This window comes from Neltuma alba, unplaced genomic scaffold (genome assembly GCF_004799145.2).
Source record: "Neltuma alba isolate B1F8T4 unplaced genomic scaffold, ASM479914v2 tig00012009_pilon, whole genome shotgun sequence".
Lineage (NCBI taxonomy): Eukaryota > Viridiplantae > Streptophyta > Magnoliopsida > Fabales > Fabaceae > Neltuma > Neltuma alba.
In genome coordinates, this window is record NW_021636580.1 from 12,244 (window position 1) to 34,445 (window position 22,202).

Genomic DNA, 22,202 nt, shown 5'->3' on the forward strand with positions numbered 1-22,202 from the left:
GTGAAGTGTTTAACTATATTTTCAAAAAGAAATGATTAGAAATAAATTTAATAAAATTAGAATTTTGAAGGCCTTATCCCTTTTTCAAAAAATTATTGCCAATAAATAGTTTCTTTAATTAATTTTCAAATAAAAGGCCGCCATTTGGCGGCTATTGAAGAAGGACTGAAGGAGGCAGAAGACTTTGAAGGCGCCAACGTTTAGACGTAAACAGCGCATCGCCATCGGCATATGGAATCTGGATATTTAGATAATATATTTTATGCTTAATCCAATTAAATTAATATATATTGAGATAACATTTCACTTGCTAGTTGGTTTTAATAGCATTTGCTCAACAATTATTTCCAAAATTCAAATTAATATAAATTAATTCACGTCACATATGTTTTTTTTAAAATCAAAAGGAAACCAAACTATCAATCTTTTTTACCATGGTTTAATCGATAGACTTAAATTAAAATTAAATAATCAAAATATGATATCCACCCGTACATTATTTCGTATAAATTTATTTTAAATTAAAACCAAATTGATACCGACGGAAAATGTCATCGATATAATAATCCGAAACTTGTCAAAATCGTATATTCGGACAGCGAAAACGACCGAGCATGCGCCGTGGAGATACCCACGGGCAGACAATACAGCATTGTAATACGTTGTAGGCACGCGCAGCCACACTGAATCATGAATTTATGAATCGTCTTGCGCGTGTCGCGTACGGGGACGATACCAATCCCTATGATGTTCATTAGTCAGTCTGTGTCATTGCAAGCGACTCTTTGAAGTTAACCCCTGTAGCAAACGTGTTCCTCAATCCTCCCATTCCTATTTGTTTGTCATGGAGAGAAAAAGAAAAAGCTCGCTGCGATTCTGATTCTGCTTATGAGATCTTTTCGCAATTAATTCCTTCGTTGCTTGGGAGTTTGCCCCTAATTTTGTGCGATTCATCTGTTTCTTGTGTAACAATTTTTGTTAGTGTGAGCAGATATTAGCTCCCTCTTCTGCAACAACCTGCTACGTATATTGCATATATTATAACAAGTAACAAGACACAGTACAATCGGCTGGAATATATATATATATATATATATATATATATATATTCTAACTTGTTCTTTACGTTCTAAAGGCGTTTGCTGATTTTCTAAAAGGTGAGTTGGTTGGTACCTGTGTTTTCAGACAACTTTACCTGCTTTTGTAGGGTCTCTTATGATTTGTGGATGCTTTTTACTTTGATCTCTTCTGAGGTTTGCGTATGTTTGTTTATTAAATTAGACTTCTTGTCGGTTTTTATTAACTTTTTCTAGTGTTTAAACTTTATTCTTTCGGTACTCACTGTGTCCTCTGTTCTGGTTTGCTGGTTCTGGGTTTGTCGTTCAGTGTGCGATCTTCGGAGAAACTTGTGACGGCCGACATGGAGGAACGGTATGAGCCACTGAAAGAACTTGGTTCTGGGAATTTCGGAGTGGCCAGGTTGGTGAGAGACAAGATCACGAAGGAACTTGTTGCTGTCAAGTACATAGAAAGAGGGAAAAAGGTAAAATCTTTTGCTTAACTATGTGTAGGCATAAGAGTTCTTGCAGGAGATCAATGCTATTTGTTAAATTTGTCCCTTTGTTTTTCCGCTATCAATGGAGATCAAGTTCATCTCTTCCGGTTATCACCTGGCATCTGGATTATCATACTGTAAGAACTGCATATTCATTCTAAGGTTTCTTTGTTGGGGTTGTAATCCTTGAAAGCTGTGAATTCCCAAAGATTCTCAAGAGCGTCGACTTTGCTTTTATTTTACGCATTTTGAGATTTCAACGTACCACAAGCTAGATTGGTAATTATGAATAGATCGTATTGAATATTGAAAGGTCTGTTCTTTCCGTTAATGGTGTTTCTTATTCCATGTACCTTCTTGATGCGTTGATAATATAATTCTTCCTCCATGTCCTGCCTCAACGAAGCCGCGGCTTTGTTTTTCTTGCTTACTGGTTATGGTTATTTCATACTGAAATGTCTCATTCTGCTGGAGCCACTCTGCATTTTTTGCCTGGAGACCGATCTTTTTTTTTTTTTTTTGGGAAAAAAATTGATATCTTTTACTTCTGATGTTGAAAACTTGGTGGTGGCTGCAAATGCTGATGTCTGATGGTTTTCCCTTTTTGGTAAAACGGGGAAAGAAAGTTCATTTTTTGTTGCTTGCTTTCTCATTCGCCTCGCTTATATTACATCATCGCAATTCACCCTCTGTATATGGGTATCAGAAGCAATCTTTTAAATTATTTTCTTAATGTTTCTTCCTATTGCTTTACTTACCCAGCATCTCTTTCTGAATGTCTGCTGTTTGTACTTTCAGATTGACGAGAAAGTTCAGAGGGAGATCATTAACCACCGATCTTTAAGGCACCCAAATATTATCAAGTTTAGAGAGGTGATGGTTTGGTTTTTTTTATTTTTACTTTTTTTCCTTTTGTACTTAGTACTGTTACTTCTTAAGTTTCAACATGTGGAATCGGACACATTGGACTTAGTGAATATTGAAGCATACAAGTCTCAAATTGCACTCATTGGCTGAAACAAATTTGAGCAGTTTATTAGAAGTATGAATGATACTCAGCAGCATTTTATTATTGTCACTATAATATGCAGAAAAGCCTGAATCTGCTTATGCTCCTCTCTCTCGAAAATATGTGGCGAACCCAGAGAATTATCACGTAGATTTTTGTGCGAATAATGAATGAGAGATCTTGTGCAGGTCTTGCTGACCCCAACTCATTTAGCTATTGTCATGGAGTATGCTGCAGGCGGCGAACTCTTTGAGAGGATATGCAGTGCGGGTCGATTCAGTGAAGACGAGGTCTTAGAATTTATTTAACTTAGCTACTGCAATTAAAAGCTTCCTTGTTCAAATATTTGTGAAATGACTGTTTATCTCGCAGGCAAGATTTTTCTTCCAGCAGCTAATATCTGGAGTTAGCTACTGTCACTCAATGGTAGGTCTGCACCATTTTTTCATCACAAACACTTGTGAGTTTCTTGTAATCTTGTCTGCTTTCTTCTGCAGCAAATTTGTCACAGAGATTTGAAATTGGAGAACACTCTCTTGGATGGCAGTCCAACACCTCGACTGAAAATATGTGACTTCGGTTACTCCAAGGTTGGTGCATTGTAATCTGCAGCTGGAATGCACCTTTTTCTTTCGGACTCTGAATTTTTATTACATTCTTAAAGTTATGATATGTAAATGTAGTCTGCTATACTGCACTCTCAACCGAAATCTACTGTTGGAACACCTGCTTACATTGCTCCGGAGGTTCTGTCCCGAAAGGAATACGATGGAAAGGTATTGTGGGTTGTCTTGGGAAATTGTGTTGAGGAGTCTCTGATTAAGGAAGCCATAGCTTGATGTTTTTTGCAATTTGTTTTAGATTGCGGATGTTTGGTCATGTGGTGTAACGCTTTATGTCATGTTAGTGGGAGGATACCCATTTGAAGATCCTGAAGATCCTAGGAATTTCCGGAAGACAATTGGAGTGAGATCCTGTTATCAACGTCAAAATTTATACTATGTTTCATTCACACTTGTGGATATCTATGACAGGAAACTGAAACACTCTGGTTTGCTCTTATTGGCAGAGAATAATGAGTGTTCAGTACTCCATTCCCGACTATGTACGTGTCTCTGCGGATTGCAGACATCTTCTTTCTCGCATCTTTGTCGCCGACCCCGCCAAAGTATGTACATTTTTCGTATTCTTACCCTGTAATAAGGCAACTAATTTATGTGTCATGCAAGCTAACTATCTGTTGTGACCTTTGTTAAAGAGGATAACGATCCCAGAGATAAAACAACACCCTTGGTTTTTGAAGAACCTGCCTAAAGAGATGAATGAAACAGAGAAAAAAGTCAACGAGGAAGCAGAGAAAGATCATCCGAGCCAGAGTGTTGAAGAAATACTGCGAATCGTACAAGAGGCAAGGATACCGGGGAAAGAATCAAAGGGCGGTGGGCAAGTTGGTGGAGGAGGATCATTGGACGGTGAGGATGATGATGAAGAATCGGAACTTGATGTTAGTGGTGACTATGCTACGACAACATAGTCACGAATATCAGATTGTGCAGTATATTATGTTCGAGTACATATCAAGCCTTGTTCGTAGATTGGGGTTCGTGTTTATTATCTGAATAATGTATTAGATTCCTTACTGTAAAAAGGCTTGATTGTCTGTTCTTTTCACAAACAACAAACCACAAAGCTGCAAAGGTTGTAAATTTTTTTTTTTTGGGGGTCCAAGAAAGGGCTTAACCTTGTTAAGATGGCGTCGGATTTATCATTTATTACCTGCTATCTTGTGGTGTTTACTACAATTACAGAAACGAATGAAGAAAACCAGCTTCAATCCTACTTCCTGATTCCCCCCCCCCTTCATGAATGAGTCAAGATGGTGGAGGGCAAGCTGCAAAGGTTGCAAATTGCTTATTTCTTTTAATGTATATATGAAACAGGAGCTTCGTCTTTGATTCATGTTCATATGGTGTTTATTGGATGAAAAATCTTGTATCGGTCGAGGCTAGTTGGCGGAAGGGAAGACGGAAATAATGATATTCGAAGACTTTTTCAGAAGCTTAATGTTTGAGCCCATAGGTAATAAAACTGAGATAAACATTCTTTCAAAAAGAAAAGACACTTGATAGGAAAGAAGCCTTGGAATGCTTTCGGTTTACGTTTTTGATTATCCAAATCCAAGGGAAACTGTCGGCCCCGTGAAGGAAAGAATCTGCGAGCATAAATAAAGGGTTAAAACAAAAAGAATGATCCGTTAGGTAGCTAACGGTTCGGGATTTTGAACCCGACGTGAATCGAACACGCAACCTTCTGATCTGGAGTCAGACGCGCTACCATTGCGCCACGGATCCGCTGGTGCTCCTAGTCGCATATGCAAAGTTTTTGACATTAAACTTGACGCAAAACTCAAATTAAAAACAGCAGTAAAAAACGGGAAATCTATTAAAATAAAATACACAAACATGATTAAATTTGGAGAGTCAAGTATTTGTATTTCTTATGTTTTATTTAGAAGGTTCAATAATAAAGTCATATGTCTGCTGGTCAAAAAAAAAAAAATAAAGTCATATGTAAAATTAGTTCTTTTAAATAATAAATGTTTTCCTTCTTGGTAAAAAAAATAAATGTTTTATTTGCATACACGTGTTTACTAAAATCTGATCACAAAAATAAAAGTCGCACCTACTCTTTTGGTTAGAAATTTGTTTAGAAAAATTGTGGGAAAAAAAACTCCTATTAAAAACAAGGACCTGAATTTTCCCATTTTTTAAATCCCTCCTCTGTATTTTGACCAAAAAAAAAGATCCCTCCTCTGTAATCCTTTCCTTCCCCTACCAAAAAAAGTGAAGTTAAACATGAAATTCAGCGTCTAGGAAAAATGACACAGGACCCTAATTTGTTTCTTTTGTTGTCAGCACTCGGAAGGGAAAGAATCAGCAATTCTAACCGCCCACCCACACGAGTCTGTACCTTGAATCACTATGACCGCGATCTGTCCCATTCATAGTTGGACTGGCATCACGGAAGAGTCACTGCTCTATTGTATCCTTAATTTGCCGCTTTTGGTGGTCAACGGCCACCATTTCCCAGAATCACCAAAACGCTCAAATCGCTAATCCAATCCTCTTTCTGGGTTTTGCTCTTCCTCTAGTTCTCTAATGGGTCGTAAACCTCACGACCCGGAGCCCACTCTTCCTCGTCGCTTGATCCTCTTTTTGGTTTGCTTGGTTTCGTGCGGTTTGGTCTACGCCTTCGCCTCGGCAGTGCTCACAAACATAGGGACCTCTCCCGTTGCGGAGTTGGTTGGAGATGGCGTGGCAATGGAGAATTCTGTGGAAGGTTATGGGGGATGCTGTAGAGGAATTGAAAATCTGGAGCTATGGGGTGCCGCTGTGAAGTGGGGTTCTGAGTTTAAATTTAATAATTCCGAAGATTGCTGCAACGCTTGTAAATCCATGTGTACTGGGAACGATGGACCGTGTCTCTGTGATTCGTGGGTGTTTTGTGGGAATCGTGAGACTTGCGGATCTAAGTTCGGCGAGGTAAGTGATAGTGAATTTGTTTGGCTAGCTGTTGGATTTTCGCTTGGCTTGATTTTGGATGGGCTTGGTGATGAATCATAGTTGCTGAACTAGATGACTATGACAGATTCTTGTTATACTGGAAATTAATTTCCCTTTAGTGGGAATGACTTCGGAGGAGTATGCATGCAGTATGTCAAGTACAGTATATTTGTTGTTGCGTTTGAAGAAACGATCTATCGTATTCATTCAGTTCCCTGTACTGCCCCCAGAAAATTGCACATTCCTCCGTGTGATTGATGCATAGATCAATCTTAGATGTTTTTTGGATTTTATCTCTCTTTAGATTTTGCTTTAGCCCCATCATATAACCTCATTTTTCCAGTGCTGGTTGAAGAAACAAAAGGACAGCTTGGCTCCCGCACGACAAGAAGCTGGGGGAAAAGTTAGTTGGACTTCCGGTCTCATCTTTGGAAAAGGAGAAGTAAGACAAGAATGTTTACTTTTCTATATCTTATTGTGAATGCATTCATTCATAAATGTTATTTTCCCTTCGTGCGACAAAATTGACTCGATAATTATCGGTTTAATATCCATGGAACTGACAGAAGCTCTAATATTTTCCTTCACATCAAATGTACTGTCTTAAAAAAGCACGCTCAACCAGACAGGGAGCTTTCCAAACATTGGGGGACTAGTTTTCTGCTTGATGGATGTATGGCTTTTAATTGTTACTCGGTATTTTTGTAACCTTGTTTACTTTATTGACCCTTGGGTGTCAATTTGGATTGATACAATTGATGCATTCACGATTGGGTAGTTTAGAGAGGCGCAGGAAGTGGACAAGGGTGGGGGAAGTGGACAAGTGGATTGGGAAAAATCATCCGGTTTTTCACGCTGATCGCTGGAAACATATTGAGGATTAAGGTAAAGGGGGTAAAAGAAAGAGAAAAAAGATGTTGACCTTAAAACAGCTTGTTGGGAATGTTGAACAAACTGGGCTATTATCCGTCCTCTTTCGAAGTGGAATTGACGAGACTATGTGGACCTGAATCTTTCTTTCTTTCTTTTTTTTTTTTTAATTGTTCAGCATATAGAGGTCTTTATACTTGAGATGCCAAGACATCCAGGGCATGATTTGATGGGTCCCCTATTTACTGATCTGAGTAAGACACCGTTTTTTTTTTTTTTTTAATTTTTGCAGGGTATCATTGAATTGGAAACAGAACACGGAGCTCTTCGCGTCAAAGTAAGTGCTCAAGCTTGAGGGAGTTCCAAAATGCTGATGCTTCGATTCTATAGATTTTTTAGCCTTCTTTCTTGTTTTCTGATATGAGTCTGTCATTACCTTCTTCCTTGGAGTATATGCAATGAATTTATAGTGTTTGTTGTTGATCTGTTTTTGCTTATCTAGTCTCTAAATTATAATCTTCTTCCTTTTAATAAGCTTACCTTCAACATAGTTCTGGGAATAAACTCTGAAGCGTCAATTTTTCATGTCTTATTTTTTCATGTGACGCAGCTTTTCCCCGACTGTGCTCCACGCTCAGTGACCTACATTCTAGAGTTGCTGGCTTTGCGCCATTGTGCGGGGTGCCAATTTTACCGTGCAGAAGGCCGAGGCCAATCATGGGATGCAGAAGGAAACCACTTAAAAAATGTAAGATCGAGACAAATCATAGATCTTAACATAGATTGATCTATATTACTTCTGCTATTATCTTGTCTGAAATTCTGAAGCAAATCCTCTGTTTTCGACAGGCTCCTTTTGGTCCTCCTTCTGCATTAATTCAAGGAACCTTGGAAGCACAGGGAAACCCATTTAAGAAAATACCAGTGGAAGACTGTCCAACAATAAGAAGGGGTTCTATTGCTTGGGTTGATGGAGGACCAGAATTCTTCATAAGCCTTGCTAACCATGGGGAGTGGAGAAAAGCATACACAGTTTTTGGTTCTGTTCTTCCAGAAGACATGAGTATAGCCGAGAAAATTGCTGCACTCCCCACAGTTTCTGATGTTTGGAACAATATTAATGTCTCTGTCTTGGAAAAACCCGTTCCCTTGTTGCTACGGAGAATCCGGAAAAGCCCTGCAGATATCGACACCAATGCAAATTCAGATTAGAAATCCATTTTTGCAAATATGGATTTGACAATTTTGGCTTGTAAGTGCATACGTGCTCCATTAACTTCATTTGGGAATTGTAGAGCTTATAAGAAAGGAAATTTAGAGTTCTACTTTCTTCTTTGAGCGAATATACTTCATAATCATATAAATCAGCATGCGTGGGGGTGCATTAGCAGCAGCCGACTAATGAGATACGGACTGTTTCTTTACCGGCGGCTAGGCATATTACCAAAATACAAAGCAAATAAACGAACATTTACTTTGTGAATATTTCCAGTCGTTTAAATGTGTCGTTTTTTAGTTCTGCGTAGCGGAATATTTGCATTGTGTGCACTAATTCCTTATCACATAAAGGTTTAGATCAGGTCTTTCAATGAACAAGAGGACGGAGGAAAACAACAGAATCGAAGCAGTAAAAAAGAAAGATGCTATTTTGCTTGTGACATAAACTTGGATCAAAGAAAGAATACAGAGGAAGAGAAGAGATCCATATGAATAACAGTCCATTTTTTCACTACATAACAGAAGCGTACAGCAAATTTTTATAGACAACGGAACAACATTATCTGAAACCATGCGACTCACCAGAAACTTTTACGCAATTCCAACTTCTATGCTTTATCAGTTTGAAAATAGAACTAAGTACAACGGACAATGGATCCAAAAGCTGAAATCCCTCGGGAATTTCTAAACCAAATACAGAGAATAACTAGGACTAATCACTTTTTAGATCTATTAAAAGGCCTATGAGAACAGAAGTTGCTCATATCACAGATTGCTACAAAAGGAGCCGTCAGAATCCTTAATTACATTATATAACAGATAGAACTGCTGCCACGCTAAGACGGTCAGATGTGGGGCGACTTTGCAGCCAATTCAAGCCATGGCATGGATTCGTTTGACTTATTTGGAACCGCCATGGGGTTGCTTGTTTGATACGGTGCTCTGGCGGCAATCCTACAAGGACAAGAAATGGTATTCACTAGAATCAACGACCTCTTGTACAAAGGGACTGAGGGGTTATGTATGTAAACAGATACACCAAGGATCGGGAAATAATTCTTGATTTTGAGTATCCTTGATTTCTTAAGTGGGCTCACCTGTCCTTTCTCTTCTCCAAGAAACGATGAAGCGAAGCTTTTCTAGCAATCGGAAGGTCTGTAAGGAAAGGAAGTTATGATTAAAAAACGCCTAACAGTGACACAAATCATCCATCCATTAAATATTATAGTGATGGAAAGAAAATTACCACCAACCACAGGTCCAGATGGTGACTGAGGACTCCCTTGAACCAAAGTGTTGCAAATATGAGGAATATTATTTACGTTAGGAGAAACTGGCCTTTGGGAATCTGAAGAAAATCCAGTTGAATTATGAGGAAACGATGGCTGGCTCTGAGGAAAAGCATAAGCAGAGCTGTTGTTCTGTATAGGGGATGATGTTCCTTTGCTGGCAAAGGCCAAGATCTCCATGACTTTTTCAGCAGGAAAATCATCCAACACGAAAACTTGCCCACCATAAAAGATTGTCATCTGCGCAGCTCTAGGCTCCTTAGCGACAGACTTAGGTACACTGTACATCATGATAGTTAAAAATCATCAGAGTCATGAACTAGTACAGTCCTCAGGTCTCTGGAGGAATTGTATGGATCCGTAAAAGGCTCCAAATTGACTTAACACACCTGGAATTTGCCATCTTTGGAATCTCTTCTGAGGAGAGATGCGGAAATAAGTTCATTGTAGAGAAGCTTTGCGGTGTTCTATCGTTCTCCTTGGTAGGGAACAAGTTCATGGTTGTTGCGGACTCACAAGATATCTCAGCTAAATCTGTCAGCGATTTTAAGTTCAGGCAATTCAGGAATTTTGACGATACACAAAAGCCAAATTTTCTCTACTGAAAATATCCGAAATCTTATCGTTTTTTATCTTCCAATTTAATCTTATGGAGTTCAAAAAGTTAAAATTGGGATACAAAGTTATGCCCAGCCTAGGAATGACGAAATTTTAGAAAAAGCCCCAAACATCTTCAGTTTACTACAGTTATGGTAATTTTACTTCACAAAGACCATAAAATTTCGTAACTCGTAATCTAAACAAGTTGTTTCCTAGGAATATAAAAAGAAAAGAAGCTGCAAGCGATACTTTCAAAGAAGACCGTAAGCAAAAGGCCAAAAAATTCAGAAATGATAGGGCGAGCGGGAAAAATAAATTTAATCCATACCACTTCCTTCGACGCCCGAAGTCATATCGCGACTCCAGAGGGAAAAGATCCCCGAGTATTCACTACAAAAATTCCAAGAAAACGTCGATCAGCCGGCAACTTCACCAGCCTCTGGTCGGAAAACTCCAAGTACTGTGATGAATACCGAGAAAACAACGTAATTACAGCCAGAAGAGAAACAAACCAAGGAGCAGCTTCAGAGAATTCTTGAAATGGATGGTTTCGAGGGTGGATCTAGGTCGGTTAGGTTACTTCTATCGATGAAAGAGATGATTGGAGGTTGTCGAGAACCTTGTTTTGCACTCAATGAAGCTATTGAGACGGAGAAAGTGTGGATTGGCATTATATAATTGGGATGGAGGGTGGCAAATTAAAGCACGAGGAATATGTGACTGTTGGAATCGGAGCATGTTTTTTTGCTTCGTCTCCTTTTATGGCACAGTAGGTGAATACTTAAATAAAATTTATTATTCACGTGATTCCGCCACGTGATCTTTGCGTCTCTTTAACGGAAACGTGAAAGGCTGTCGTTCACTTTCTCCACGGCTTTTACCTGATTGCCCTTCTATTATTGAATTTGGATCCGATAACATGATATCCATCTCCGACTCGCTGTTTAAATTTTAACTAATTTTAACGGGTAGTAGATACTCCTTCCATTCCTTATTATAAGAGACATTTAGTGCTTATGGCATGTTCTTATATATAAGAGACATTTAAAAGTTGTCTCTACTTTTTTGTGTTGATTTCCTATTTTACCCATATTTATTGTCTCAAACTCACACTCTCTCTCCTTCCCACTTCTCTTTCTTTTAATAAATTACCATTGTTCTCTCTCCTTATTAATGAGGGTATTTTTGGAAAAAAAAATTATACTTTTTACATATTAATTGTTCTTAACTAATTTTAACTGTTTTTTTTATCAACGTAATTCGGTTATTCGTCTCTTATAATAAAGAACGGAGGGAGTAGTTGTAAGTTGAAAATATTACTCCTTCCTAAATTATTAAGTCCTATTCTTATTTAGAACTGGTTTGATTTTTATTTTAATAGTAAATATAAGATTTTAATTTATTTTATCTCTCATATTTATTTATTTTTTCTAAAACAATCCTTATAATAATAATAATTTTAACCAATATAATTGATTAATAAAGATATTTTAGGAAAGACAACACCTGTTTATTACTAATGAATAACTTGACTAATTTTTCTAATCCACTCAAATTAGTCAACTAGCTCTTATATTAAGGATTGGAAGTAGTATAAGATCTAGATAATTAATTTATAATAAATATTAAGAAGGTAGCAAACAATAAATATTAATAATTAATTAAGTTAGTTTTTTTTAGTATACTCTTTCGATCCTTAATATAAGACCCATTTAACTAATTTGATTGGATTAAGAAAATTAGATGAGTTAGTTAATTATAAAAAATATGACACGTTTTTCCTAAAACACCATAATCATCTTTTTTAATACCCCCTCTCCCTTTTTTATTTGATTATGGTTGAGAGAGTATCCATAGGGGTAATTTAGAAAAAATTGATAAATATGAGAGATGGGAATATTTAGAACCAAAACCAACTCAACAATTGGGTCCTATATTAAAGACTGGAGGAGTATATACCTTGATTTCCTTAAATCACTTTTTTTAATCATGTACATTAAACTATTATTTGATTAGGAGCCATTTAATATGTGTAATTAATAGAGATACTTTAGGTAAAAAATTATAAATTTGAAAAAAAAAAGTAAATTAAGATCTTGTATTTAGTATCAAAATAAAGTTCTTATTTAGTTTTTATATTTAAAACCAGAGGTAGTATAATTTTGTTTTAAATAAAGCACAATACAAACTAACATATATTCATCTTATGCGATAACTATTTGTACTAATTTATGGAAATAATATAAGTACTCCTCTAGTCCTTAATATAGGATCCAATTCTTGAGTTAGTTTTGGTCCTAAATATAAGATCCATTTCTCATATTTATCAATTTTCTCTAAATTACTCCTATAGATACTCCCTCAACCATAATCAAATAAAAAAGGGAGAGGGGGTATTAAAAAAGATGATTATGGTGTTTTAGGAAAAATGTGTCACTTTTCTTATAATTAACTAATTTACCTAATTTTTTTAATCTAATCAAATTAGTTAAATGGGTCTTATATATAGGATCAGAGGAGCATTTTAGAATATGAAGACAACTGATATGCCCCATGTACATTGTAACGGGGGCTCGCAAAAAGAAAGAAAGAAAGTACATTGTAATGGGGTATTTGACTACATTACGGTACTACTTCGGTTCTTAATATAAAAATTAGTTAACCAATTTGAATAGATATAAAAATTAGTTAAGTTAAATACTTATACTATATAGGTGTTGTCTTTCATACAATACTCTTATCAATTGAATATATTACTTAAAACTATTATTACTATAAGGACTGCCTTGAAAAAAATAAATAAATATGAGAGACAAAATAGATAAAGATTTTTTATTTAAAATCAAATTAAAATTCAAACTAAATTTTATATTAAGAATAAAGTTATCTTTATTGATAAAATGCGTTTAAAACAAAATGTGATTCGTGGAGGAGGAGGCCAGAAGAGTAACGGCGCAGGTGGGGGCAGAGTCAAGGAGGAAAGTAGAAGCGCGTGCAGGTGGGGGAGTGAGAGCAGTTCAAGAGAGGAACGTGGCAGAGGCAAGTAGATGCCGTGTCGGGGCTAGTGGGCGTCAAGGATGAGGTGAGATGGACCTCTTTCTTATCTGCCAAATGCGCACGTTGTAATTGTGTATGGAGCATGGCAACGGGTAGCTATGGGTCATTGTTTCTGGTTTGGCAGGACAACGATTTCCCAATGAACGAATGAATAGAGTGAGGAGAAAACAAGGATGAGGGAGTCGTGAGATTCCAAGTAAAGATTATTAGTATGTCTAATAATAAATCACCAGTTGTTATTTTTTTTTAGAATTTATCATTACAAATTGTTTTGTTGTCAATGAAATTTTTTTAATAATTATGTTGATTTCTTAAAATTTCAGTGCAAGTCTCCGACAAGACGGCCATGGCCTTTGAGTAGTACGCAATTAAAACTTTTTTAAATTTTAAAACGTCATTTAGTTACATGCAATTAAAACTTTAAGGGAGTCATTGGACTATATGCAATTCATCTAAATTTTAAGAATTTCACAATTTTTTTCTCAAGAAAGACCTGCTGAAATAATGATTGGAAATTATCCATATATCCAATATATATACCAACTTTGCGTTTTATTTAAGAACAATTATAATAAAATTTGAAAAAAAAGAAAATAATTATCAACAAGTTTTAACAACAAATGAGCGGTTACCACTCACTATTTTGAATCTTGTCATTACAAGTTCCTCTGCTATTATCGTAACTTTGTAGTAATTATATTTACTTAAGACTTCATAACAACTTTCTCTTTTATTTAATATTGATAGGCCCCAAAATTTAATGTTTGAAAACAAAATATTATATTTATAAGCCAACCAATTTTTGCATTTATGAGTTGAGTAGCAATATTTATAAATACTAAATTCTTTAAATTTAAAACGTGTTAATATTATATAAAATTAAAAAACCTATTTATATTTAATTTTCTTGCTTTGCCATCTATCTAATATATGATAATTTTTCTCTTATTTGATGTGGGATTAATATAATCTTTGGTCTTTTAATATTCTCATTTTAGTTTTGATCCTTATAGTTTTAAATTATAGGTTTTGTTTTCTTAAGGGCAAAATGGTATAAATTTTTATTCAATTACAAGGCCCAATATTTTAAATAAAAAAACTAAAGATAAAAAATTATTGTTAGAAATTTAAGAGACAAAAATTAAAATAAGAATAAATTTGAGAAATAAAAATTGTACAAAGTATTGACCTTTTGATACGTCCATCCTTTTTTATTTTAGCTAAAATATACATTTATTCTTTTAATTTTGTACAAAATTTTAATTTGGTCTCATAACTTAAAAAAAAAAAAAACTCTTAGTCCTTTAAGTCTAAATTCTTTTTAAAAAAATAATGAGATTAAGATCTTAAATGTTGATAAAATATTCTCAAATACTAACATATTAAATTTAATTTTTAAAATATCTATGGTTGTTACAAAAAATATCATTGAAGTCTAATAATTTTAGGATCAAAGGAATAAATGTATATTTTTTAAAGTTAAAGAACCAAATTAAAATTTTATAAAAAGTTAAAAGATCAAATATCTATTTTAGTTTTTTATTTTTTATTTTTGAATATTCCAGATTTTGTCGCGCTCTCTCATGGTTTTGCCGCGCAGGTCAAAGCATAACCGCTCAAACCCTTGTTCAGCTCGTCACTGTCCCCTGCAGCAACAGCCTCAAATCAAAGTTGCTCTCTTTATCTACGAGTCTTCTGAACTCGATTTAATCTACGATTACAGTCGAAATTGATGGTTCAATTCCACGAGCATATAATCACAGACCTTCTTGATGATTCCAATGGTGGGCTTGTCATCCTTTCCTCTGGTCTCTCTCTACCCAAGCTCATTGCCTCTCTTCTCCTTCTACACTCTTCTTCTCAAGGAACTCTTCTTATCCTCTCTTCCTCTCCATCTTCCCTCAAATCGAAAATCTTTTTCCACCTCAAAGCTCAGAATCCCCAATTCCAACAAATCCCCTCTGAAATCACTGCCGATCTTCCTGCTCACCACCGCCATTCTCTTTACTCTTCCGGATTAACTTTTTTCATCACACCCAGAATTCTAATTGTGGATCTTTTAACGAACAAATTACCCACATCCAGTATTGCTGGGCTTGTCATCCTGAATGCCCATTCACTCTCTGAAACCTCCACTGAAGCATTTATAGTTAGAATCATCCGGTCTTTTAATCGAGATGCATATATTCGGGCTTTCTCTGATAAGCCTCACGCGATGGTATCTGGGTTTGCTAAGGTGGAGCGAACTATGAAGTGTTTGTACATCCGGAAGTTGCACTTGTGGCCAAGGTTTCAGGTGTATGTTTCGCAGGAACTGGAGAAGGCCCCCCCGGATGTGGTGGATATAAGGGTGCCAATGACTAAATACATGATGGGGATTCAGAAAGCCATCATCGAGGTTATGGATGCATGTCTAAAGGAGATGAGGAAGACTAATAAAGTTGACGTTGAGGATTTGACGGTGGAAAATGGATTGTTCAAGTCGTTCGATGAGATTGTGCGGAGGCAGTTGGATCCAATTTGGCATACTTTGGGGAAGAAGACAAAGCAGCTGGTGTCAGACCTCAAGACGTTGAGGAAATTGTTAGATTATCTTGTAAGGTACATGCATTACTTGCTCTTACCGTCTGCATACGTTATTAATAGTTTTTAGAGGTTTGTGCTATATATTATTGTAATTTTTTCATAAGAAAAAAGAGGCTACATGAAGCATTTTGCGATGCCTGTAATGCCTTCGGTAATCAGTCATTAACAAACATGCGTGAACCCCTTGATTTTCTGGGAATATTGTAATTATAGCAACTCTTGACATTCTTATTAGTTTGTTCTTCTGAATAATATTTTATGAATAGGGAATGATTGAGTGACTTTCTCTGGATAGGTATGATGCAATAACTTTCTTGAGGTATTTGGACACATTGAGAGTGTCAGAAAGCTTTCGATCAGTTTGGATATTTGCAGAGGGGAGCTATAAGATATTTGACTATGCAAAGAAACGTGTTTATCGCCTGGAGAGATCAGATGGTGCGAAATTAAATGAGTCAAATAAGATTGCGAAAAGCAAAAAGAGAAAATGCAAGGGGGATGGCAATGACAGTGAAGAAGGTCAGAAAATATATTGTTTTTGCAGATAAATCTGGCATAAATGTTGATTCTGTTGCGTGACTTACTTAATCATCTTGGTCGAAGAAAATTAACATAAAAAAGGGAAAAGACATGTTGTACACTCCTATGCTTTTTGGATGCCATTCTTTGAGCCTATGTTTGTAATTGCATGTGAAGCAGTTTCGTCAAAGAGTTCAAATACTGGGTTAGCTTTGGAGGAAGTTTTGGAAGAAGCGCCAAAGTGGAAAGTCTTACGTGTGAGTCAGTGAATTCCAATTCTACAAGTCTCAGTGTTATGATTTATTCTTTCAGTAAAACAAAAAATTTCATTAGTGTGCAAGAGGGAGAATATAGTGAGGGAGGAGAGTTAGAATAACTTGTCCTTATAGGAAGGGAACTTGAAAATAAATCTAGCAAAGAAGCTTTCTATGCTCTTTCCATGTTAGCTGGGAAACTTTCTTAAAAACCCCATTAAATTTACCAATTAGAGGCCATAAATACAATTATATCCCATAATGCGAGGACAAAAAAATTCTGTTGAAAATGTGTGCTTTCTATGCATGCTAGATAATAGCATGAATGGAACATTGCCTTAATAGTATCCTTATTAGTTCAAATCCTTTCAAACCTATTATAAACATCTGCTTGAAGGTAGAAGGACAAGCTTTGTATTTACCAAAAAAAAAAAGAGTTATTTTATAAGAAAATAGCTGCCCTACAACACAGGAACCTATAGGCACATGTTCATTTGATACTATTTGGTACAGAAGTTAGCTATGAATTGTTGGCATCACTTCAACTTTCTTCTTCCTCTTTCTGGTATATTTTGAGAATTTGGATGGCTTGACTTGATGAAGTTTTTTGTAGACAGCCGTTGATTATGGTAAGCTTCTGATTGTTTGAGCTGAATTTGATCTGCCCATGTCATATCAGGAGGTTCTTGAGGAGATAGAAGAGGAAAGACGAAAGCAAGGTGTGTCAGGGGAAGATGTTTTGAGTGAAGGTGAAGGTAATGATAATGGAATTGTACTAGTGGCATGTAAAGATGAACGTTCATGCTTGCAGCTTGAAGAATGCATCATCAACAGTCCAGAGAAGGTTTTTCTTACTTCTCTGCATTTGATCTTATAAAGTTTATTCCAAGTGACATTTCCCCCCGCGTTTTCATGTCTTCACTTGGTTGAACATTAATTTTTAGGGATGTAATTTGTATTGGTTTTTTGCTTACCAGCTGTATCCCACATTGGCAAACATGGCCGGATTGGTGCTGCTATAGAGCACTGATGTGTGCAGAAAGGGTAGGAAAGGGGGAGAAACTGAGGGAAATAGGGAGAGAGATAGATAGACGAGAGAGAGTAACTCCATTCGTTAATCTCGTAAGCCTCCTTACAATTAGTCCTAAGCCACCTATACTAACAGTAATCTCTCCTAGTTACCCCCAACCAACTCCTAACTAACCCTCTTATTTATTGTATTTACATATCAAACACATACTTCACCTAGGAAGAATATCGCTTGATAGTTTTATATAGAGTTTGAGGGAAAGCTAAGTGATGTAGAATCATTTTGGTTGACATTGTCTATGACTATTTGTTTTGAAAAGCTAAAACCTAAAGCTGTTAAGTGAAGGCTTGTGATAAGTTATATATTTGTCTCTAGTCCTTTTGCAAGAGTCTTTGGCGCAAAGCTGCAAGCAATTAATTAAGATGTTTATTCCTTGGAAGATCATTTGTTAGTTGTGAAGGGCTGTTAGGCTATATGAATCACTATTATATTTTGTTCATCTGCACTGTGATTTCTTATTTGTTCTGATGATGATGCAATATTCGTCGCAGAATAATGTTGAAAATTAATTGGTATTCTATTTGATTGTTGGATATAGCTTGCTACATAATTCTTTGTTATTATGATTGAAGGTGGCATGTTCAGATTGATTTTTGCAATGCTTTTTCCTCTGGTCCTTGTCATTCTTGGTTGGTAGCATATAAGAATGTAAGAAAACTGATTTGCTCACCCTCTCTTGTGTTTGTGCGTGTGAGTGTGTGAAGGTCATGGCTGAAGAATGGAGGAAGTACTTGCTAAGCAAATTACAGCTGCGGGATGTAGTGCGTCAGAAAAAGAAGCCAAAGGATCCCAAAGGTTTTGGGGTTCTTGATGGAGTTACTCCTATGGCACCTGTACAGAATGCTGAAGCCAGCATTAGCAAGCAGGAACATGATGCACTCTTGGCAGCAGCATCTGGAATAAGAGATCTAGCTGAAAAGGATTGTATGGTTGAAGATCCTCTGGGACTTGACTCTGGTGGACGAAAACGTGGAAAAGGAAAGGGTAAAGTAGGCAGTAAAAATGGGTCGGTTACTGCTGATGGCTCTGGAGTCCATAACAGTAAAAAGGCATCAACAAGTGATAATTTAAGGATTTCTGACTCAAAAAATAATGACCGAATGGAGGAAACTAATCCAGTTGGTGCTGGTGGGACAGCTGTAGACAACTTAGTTCTTCGGAGGCATACTAATGCTAATGCTGCAGGATCCATGAATGCAAAACCATTACCACCTGTTCATTTTTATGCCTTAGAAAGTGATCAGCCAATACTTGATGTATTACAGCCTTCAATAGTTATTGTATACCATCCAGATATGACCTTTGTTAGGGAAATTGAAGTCTACAAATCTGAAAACCCTTCAAAACGGTTGAAAGTCTATTTTCTTTTCTATGAAGATTCTACTGAGGTGCAAAAGTTTGAGGCTAGCATACGCCGGGAGAATGGTGCATTTGAATCTTTAATCAGGCAGAAATCTATGATGATGATTCCAGTTGACCAGGTTTTTCTCGCTCTTATTAAAATGTTCTTTTACTTCTTATGTTCATCACGGTGATTTCCCCTTTTTTGGCTTGGTGCACTTTGCTTGCTGTTTATCAGGATGGTCGTTGTTTGGGATTGAATACTATTGCAGAGGGAGACTTAACGACCTCCCAAAACTCAGTAACAAGAAAAGCAGGTGGGAGAAAGGAGGCTGATAAAGAAACGCAGGTCTGTTGTTTTTATAATTATCTTTTTCATCCATGATATCTGATTCATTTGCTTGCCAGCTAACTTGTATTCTGGGAATTTAACTTTTCAGGTCATAGTGGACATGAGGGAGTTCATGAGCAGCCTTCCTAATGTTCTTCATCAAAAGGGAATGCGCATTATTCCAGTGACCCTAGAAGTTGGTGACTATATTCTCTCACCATTTATTTGTGTGGAAAGAAAAAGCATCCAAGATCTCTTTATGAGCTTCACATCAGGACGTCTTTACCACCAGGTGGAAACAATGGTGCGATATTATAGGATACCAGTACTGTTAATTGAGTTCTCACAGGATAAGAGCTTCTCATTCCAGGTTTGCTGATCACAATTCATCTCTATGTAAGCCGCAATCTAGTGTCCTGTTGTCACAATAGAGTTGCTGGCTAGTCCAAATGCGGAATTCGATGCCTGAGAATGCTTGGCCTTTAATTTATAGCCCAACATAACAGGTCTAGATGGAAAATGTTAGGTCATGCTGATTTCTATGCAAGCCTAATTAAGTATTATAATAATGACCTGGTTTGATTGGGTTGATAAGGAATATATTTTGTTTGTTATCCTTCATAATTATAAATGTTTAAACATGCACCTCTACAACATATAGTACAGCATTTTTGTTATGTTTAACTGTGGATGACTTTAGGTGGTGTTTATTTGTTTTCCAGTCTGCAAGTGATATTGGTGATGATGTGACGCCAAATAGTATCATATCAAAGTTGTCATTGCTTGCTTTACACTTTCCTCGGCTACGAATAATTTGGTCTCGAAGTTTGCATGCTACTGCTGAAATATTCGCATCACTGAAGGCAAATCAAGATGAACCAGATGAAGCAAAGGCAATGAGAGTGGGTGTTCCCTCAGAAGAAGGAATTGTGGAAAATGATGTGAGGTAAGTGGTCACTTCCTTTGAGGTTGAGAGATTAAATCGTGCTTCCGGATCAGGTGTGAAAGTAGAAATAATGGAACTGCAGAACCTGCATATTGGCTCTTGTAGTCTTGTGTTAGCACAAAATTTTGTTGCTTCCTGTTTCGGTCCCTTCCCTGTGAGGGACTTTGAAAAAGGCATTGCCCTAGTGTTTAGGCAAGTGTTCCCAAGTATGGTTCGTAGTATTAAATGTAGTCAATGAGTTTGTGTTGATTGGTTCATCTTACGCCTAGAATTCGAAGTTAAAGGTTAATTACTGTGTGACAGGGCTGAAAATTACAACACGTCTGCTGTGGAGTTTCTGAGAAGACTTCCAGGTGTAACAGACTCAAACTACAGGACCATAATGGAAGGATGTAAGAGTTTGGCTGAGCTTGCTATTCTTCCTGTGGAGAAGCTGGCCGAACTCATGGGTGGTCAAAAAGCTGCTCGCACTCTTAGAGACTTTCTTGATGCTAAATATCCAACCTTGTTGTGAGCTATGTAGATACTTCAATTCTTTTATGATGGGATTATTCATTAGGGCTATTCCATTGGTAATTGTCTCTCATGTTGTACATTAGTCGATTGATTTTTCAGATTCATAGTATCATTTTTATTTTAGAAATGTATTCCCATTGTCTCACTTTGCGTGCAGCGCGTAAATTTTCAGATTAAATAATTTGTGGTTTTTATAAAAAGGTTTAATTTGATTTTAGTCCCTTTAAATGACATGTTGCTCTTCAGTTTTAAAAAAATTGAGGATTGGGGGAGGATGTACCTATGGTGGAAAGTACATCAGATCTTTTTAGATTTTTTAATTTGCAAGCCCTTGCGAGAATAAATTCAACTAGAGTAAGCAAACTATAATTAGTTGAGTTCGTATAGGATACTTACACTAAAATATTTTAAAACACCTTGTAATTAAAGATCGAATTCGGTTGGATGGTAAAAAAAAAGGGGACAAAAATGAAGAACTTCCCTTCCATTATGTAGCTCGTGTTTCGATGGATAGAAAAGCAACTGGATGCAGGCAGAGCTTTGAATACTGTATGGTATGACCGTATGAGAAAAAAGGAAAGAAGAGAAGAAGAAAAATTTTAATAAATTTTATTTAAAAAATTGGAGAAATAAAGTTTTGAAATTTTAATAAAAAAATAATATAAAAAAGTAATAAAAATTAATTAAAATTTTTTAACTCTATTTTTTTTTCATTTTTTTAAATTGGACTTGTTAAAATTTTTCCTTCGTTAGTTCGTTCTCCTCCTCTCATTTTTCCCCGTGCCAAACGGATAGTTAAGAACTTGCAGCGCTCCGTTATCGAATTGCGAGAAAAGACAGTTCTTCCGTATCACTGCCTTTCACTACAAGGGGCGCAAGCCGCGCGCACAGGAGCTCCACGAGACCACGACATCCAGCCTGTTTCGTGTGGCGCTTTGGAAGGAAAGAAAAGCAACTTAGTGTGATAAGTCAGTTTTAAAATTTAAAAACTATTTGTTACAGTTTTTAATCAATCTGATTTATAGATTAAAAACTATTTTTTTAAATATGATAGTAAAAGTACTTAAAACTTACTTATGACTTATGTAAAAACAATTTTTTAGAATTAAAAGATATTTTTGTCTTTATGTCTATATTGTTCTTATACCTTTCTCTATATATTTCTTATACTTCCAAATCAGTTTTTAGTTATTTATTTTTAACATTCTCTTCAGTGAAAATAATTTTTAATAGCTTTTATAAAATTTTTAATTTTTAATATTATTTTTCATTTTATATTTATATAAATTATGCAGAATATGTCATCCAATTAATTATGTAATATTATTTGGTTTAAAAATTTTGATATTAATATGATTTTTAATTTAAATATATTTTATTTATTAAATAAAATTTTTCCTATTATAATAATATAAAATTATTATATTCTGTAAATTTACATTTTTAATCATTTTTCAT

General features: G+C 36.0%; 4 protein-coding genes and 1 non-coding gene across 8 annotated transcripts; 3 read left to right on the forward strand and 2 right to left on the reverse strand.

The window, feature by feature from the left end:
- The first annotated feature begins 764 nt into the window (after positions 1 to 764).
- On the forward strand, positions 765 to 4,401 carry LOC114721077 (serine/threonine-protein kinase SAPK3-like). The gene is made up of 10 exons (XM_028906892.1): positions 765 to 1,157; positions 1,387 to 1,543; positions 2,354 to 2,428; positions 2,753 to 2,854; positions 2,937 to 2,990; positions 3,062 to 3,154; positions 3,248 to 3,340; positions 3,426 to 3,530; positions 3,634 to 3,732; positions 3,823 to 4,401. The coding sequence occupies exons 2-10, from the start codon at positions 1,421 to 1,423 to the stop codon at positions 4,096 to 4,098; spliced, it is 1,020 nt and encodes a 339-aa protein (XP_028762725.1). The 5' UTR covers positions 765 to 1,157; positions 1,387 to 1,420; the 3' UTR covers positions 4,099 to 4,401.
- A 442-nt stretch (positions 4,402 to 4,843) lies between these two features.
- On the reverse strand, positions 4,844 to 4,915 carry TRNAW-CCA (transfer RNA tryptophan (anticodon CCA)). Its single transcript has one exon. It is a non-coding gene; the product is annotated as a tRNA-Trp (tRNA).
- A 573-nt stretch (positions 4,916 to 5,488) lies between these two features.
- On the forward strand, positions 5,489 to 8,482 carry LOC114720984 (uncharacterized). Its single transcript, XM_028906744.1, has 5 exons — positions 5,489 to 6,106; positions 6,471 to 6,569; positions 7,290 to 7,334; positions 7,608 to 7,745; positions 7,847 to 8,482. Exons 1-5 carry the CDS (start codon positions 5,723 to 5,725, stop codon positions 8,207 to 8,209), a joined length of 1,029 nt encoding a protein of 342 aa, XP_028762577.1. The 5' UTR covers positions 5,489 to 5,722; the 3' UTR covers positions 8,210 to 8,482.
- Positions 8,483 to 8,679: 197 nt separating this feature from the next.
- LOC114720985 (protein TIFY 10A) lies at positions 8,680 to 10,751 on the reverse strand. Its single transcript, XM_028906745.1, has 5 exons — positions 10,433 to 10,751; positions 9,894 to 10,038; positions 9,462 to 9,784; positions 9,313 to 9,370; positions 8,680 to 9,169 (listed from the first exon to the last, which is right to left on the reverse strand). Exons 1-5 carry the CDS (start codon positions 10,455 to 10,457, stop codon positions 9,061 to 9,063), a joined length of 660 nt encoding a protein of 219 aa, XP_028762578.1. The 5' UTR covers positions 10,458 to 10,751; the 3' UTR covers positions 8,680 to 9,060.
- Positions 10,752 to 14,808: 4,057 nt separating this feature from the next.
- LOC114720981 (DNA repair endonuclease UVH1) lies at positions 14,809 to 20,961 on the forward strand. Of its 4 annotated transcripts, XM_028906739.1 has the most exons (10): positions 14,809 to 15,762; positions 16,043 to 16,266; positions 16,447 to 16,523; positions 17,200 to 17,364; positions 18,315 to 19,091; positions 19,190 to 19,300; positions 19,392 to 19,478; positions 19,575 to 19,652; positions 20,005 to 20,228; positions 20,532 to 20,961. In XM_028906739.1, the coding sequence occupies exons 1-10, from the start codon at positions 14,894 to 14,896 to the stop codon at positions 20,740 to 20,742; spliced, it is 2,823 nt and encodes a 940-aa protein (XP_028762572.1). In that variant the 5' UTR covers positions 14,809 to 14,893; the 3' UTR covers positions 20,743 to 20,961. The 4 variants fall into 4 exon arrangements, with proteins under 4 accessions (XP_028762572.1, XP_028762571.1, XP_028762573.1 ...); XM_028906738.1 differs by having other exon boundaries at positions 19,392 to 19,652; XM_028906740.1 differs by lacking the exon at positions 20,532 to 20,961 and adding an exon at positions 20,311 to 20,392 and having other exon boundaries at positions 19,392 to 19,652.
- The last annotated feature ends 1,241 nt before the right edge of the window (positions 20,962 to 22,202 follow it).

Coding starts and splice junctions, on each gene's coding strand:
- LOC114720984 (XM_028906744.1), top strand. CDS start 5,723: ATGGGTCGTAAACCTCACGACCCGGAGCCCACTCTTCCTCGTCGCTTG. Junction 6,107..6,470: donor GCGGATCTAAGTTCGGCGAG/GTAAGTGATAGT, acceptor TCATTTTTCCAG/TGCTGGTTGAAGAAACAAAA. Junction 6,570..7,289: donor TCATCTTTGGAAAAGGAGAA/GTAAGACAAGAA, acceptor TAATTTTTGCAG/GGTATCATTGAATTGGAAAC.
- LOC114720985 (XM_028906745.1), bottom strand. CDS start 10,457: ATGACTTCGGGCGTCGAAGGAAGTG. Junction 9,371..9,461: donor ATCTGGACCTGTGGTTGGTG/GTAATTTTCTTT, acceptor CTTTCCTTACAG/ACCTTCCGATTGCTAGAAAA. Junction 9,170..9,312: donor TTGGAGAAGAGAAAGGACAG/GTGAGCCCACTT, acceptor TTGTCCTTGTAG/GATTGCCGCCAGAGCACCGT.
- LOC114720981 (XM_028906738.1), top strand. CDS start 14,894: ATGGTTCAATTCCACGAGCATATAATCACAGACCTTCTTGATGATTCC. Junction 17,365..18,314: donor TCATCAACAGTCCAGAGAAG/GTTTTTCTTACT, acceptor GAGTGTGTGAAG/GTCATGGCTGAAGAATGGAG. Junction 19,301..19,391: donor AGGCTGATAAAGAAACGCAG/GTCTGTTGTTTT, acceptor TTAACTTTTCAG/GTCATAGTGGACATGAGGGA.
- LOC114721077 (XM_028906892.1), top strand. CDS start 1,421: ATGGAGGAACGGTATGAGCCACTGAAAGAACTTGGTTCTGGGAATTTC. Junction 3,341..3,425: donor GAAAGGAATACGATGGAAAG/GTATTGTGGGTT, acceptor AATTTGTTTTAG/ATTGCGGATGTTTGGTCATG. Junction 3,733..3,822: donor TTGTCGCCGACCCCGCCAAA/GTATGTACATTT, acceptor CCTTTGTTAAAG/AGGATAACGATCCCAGAGAT.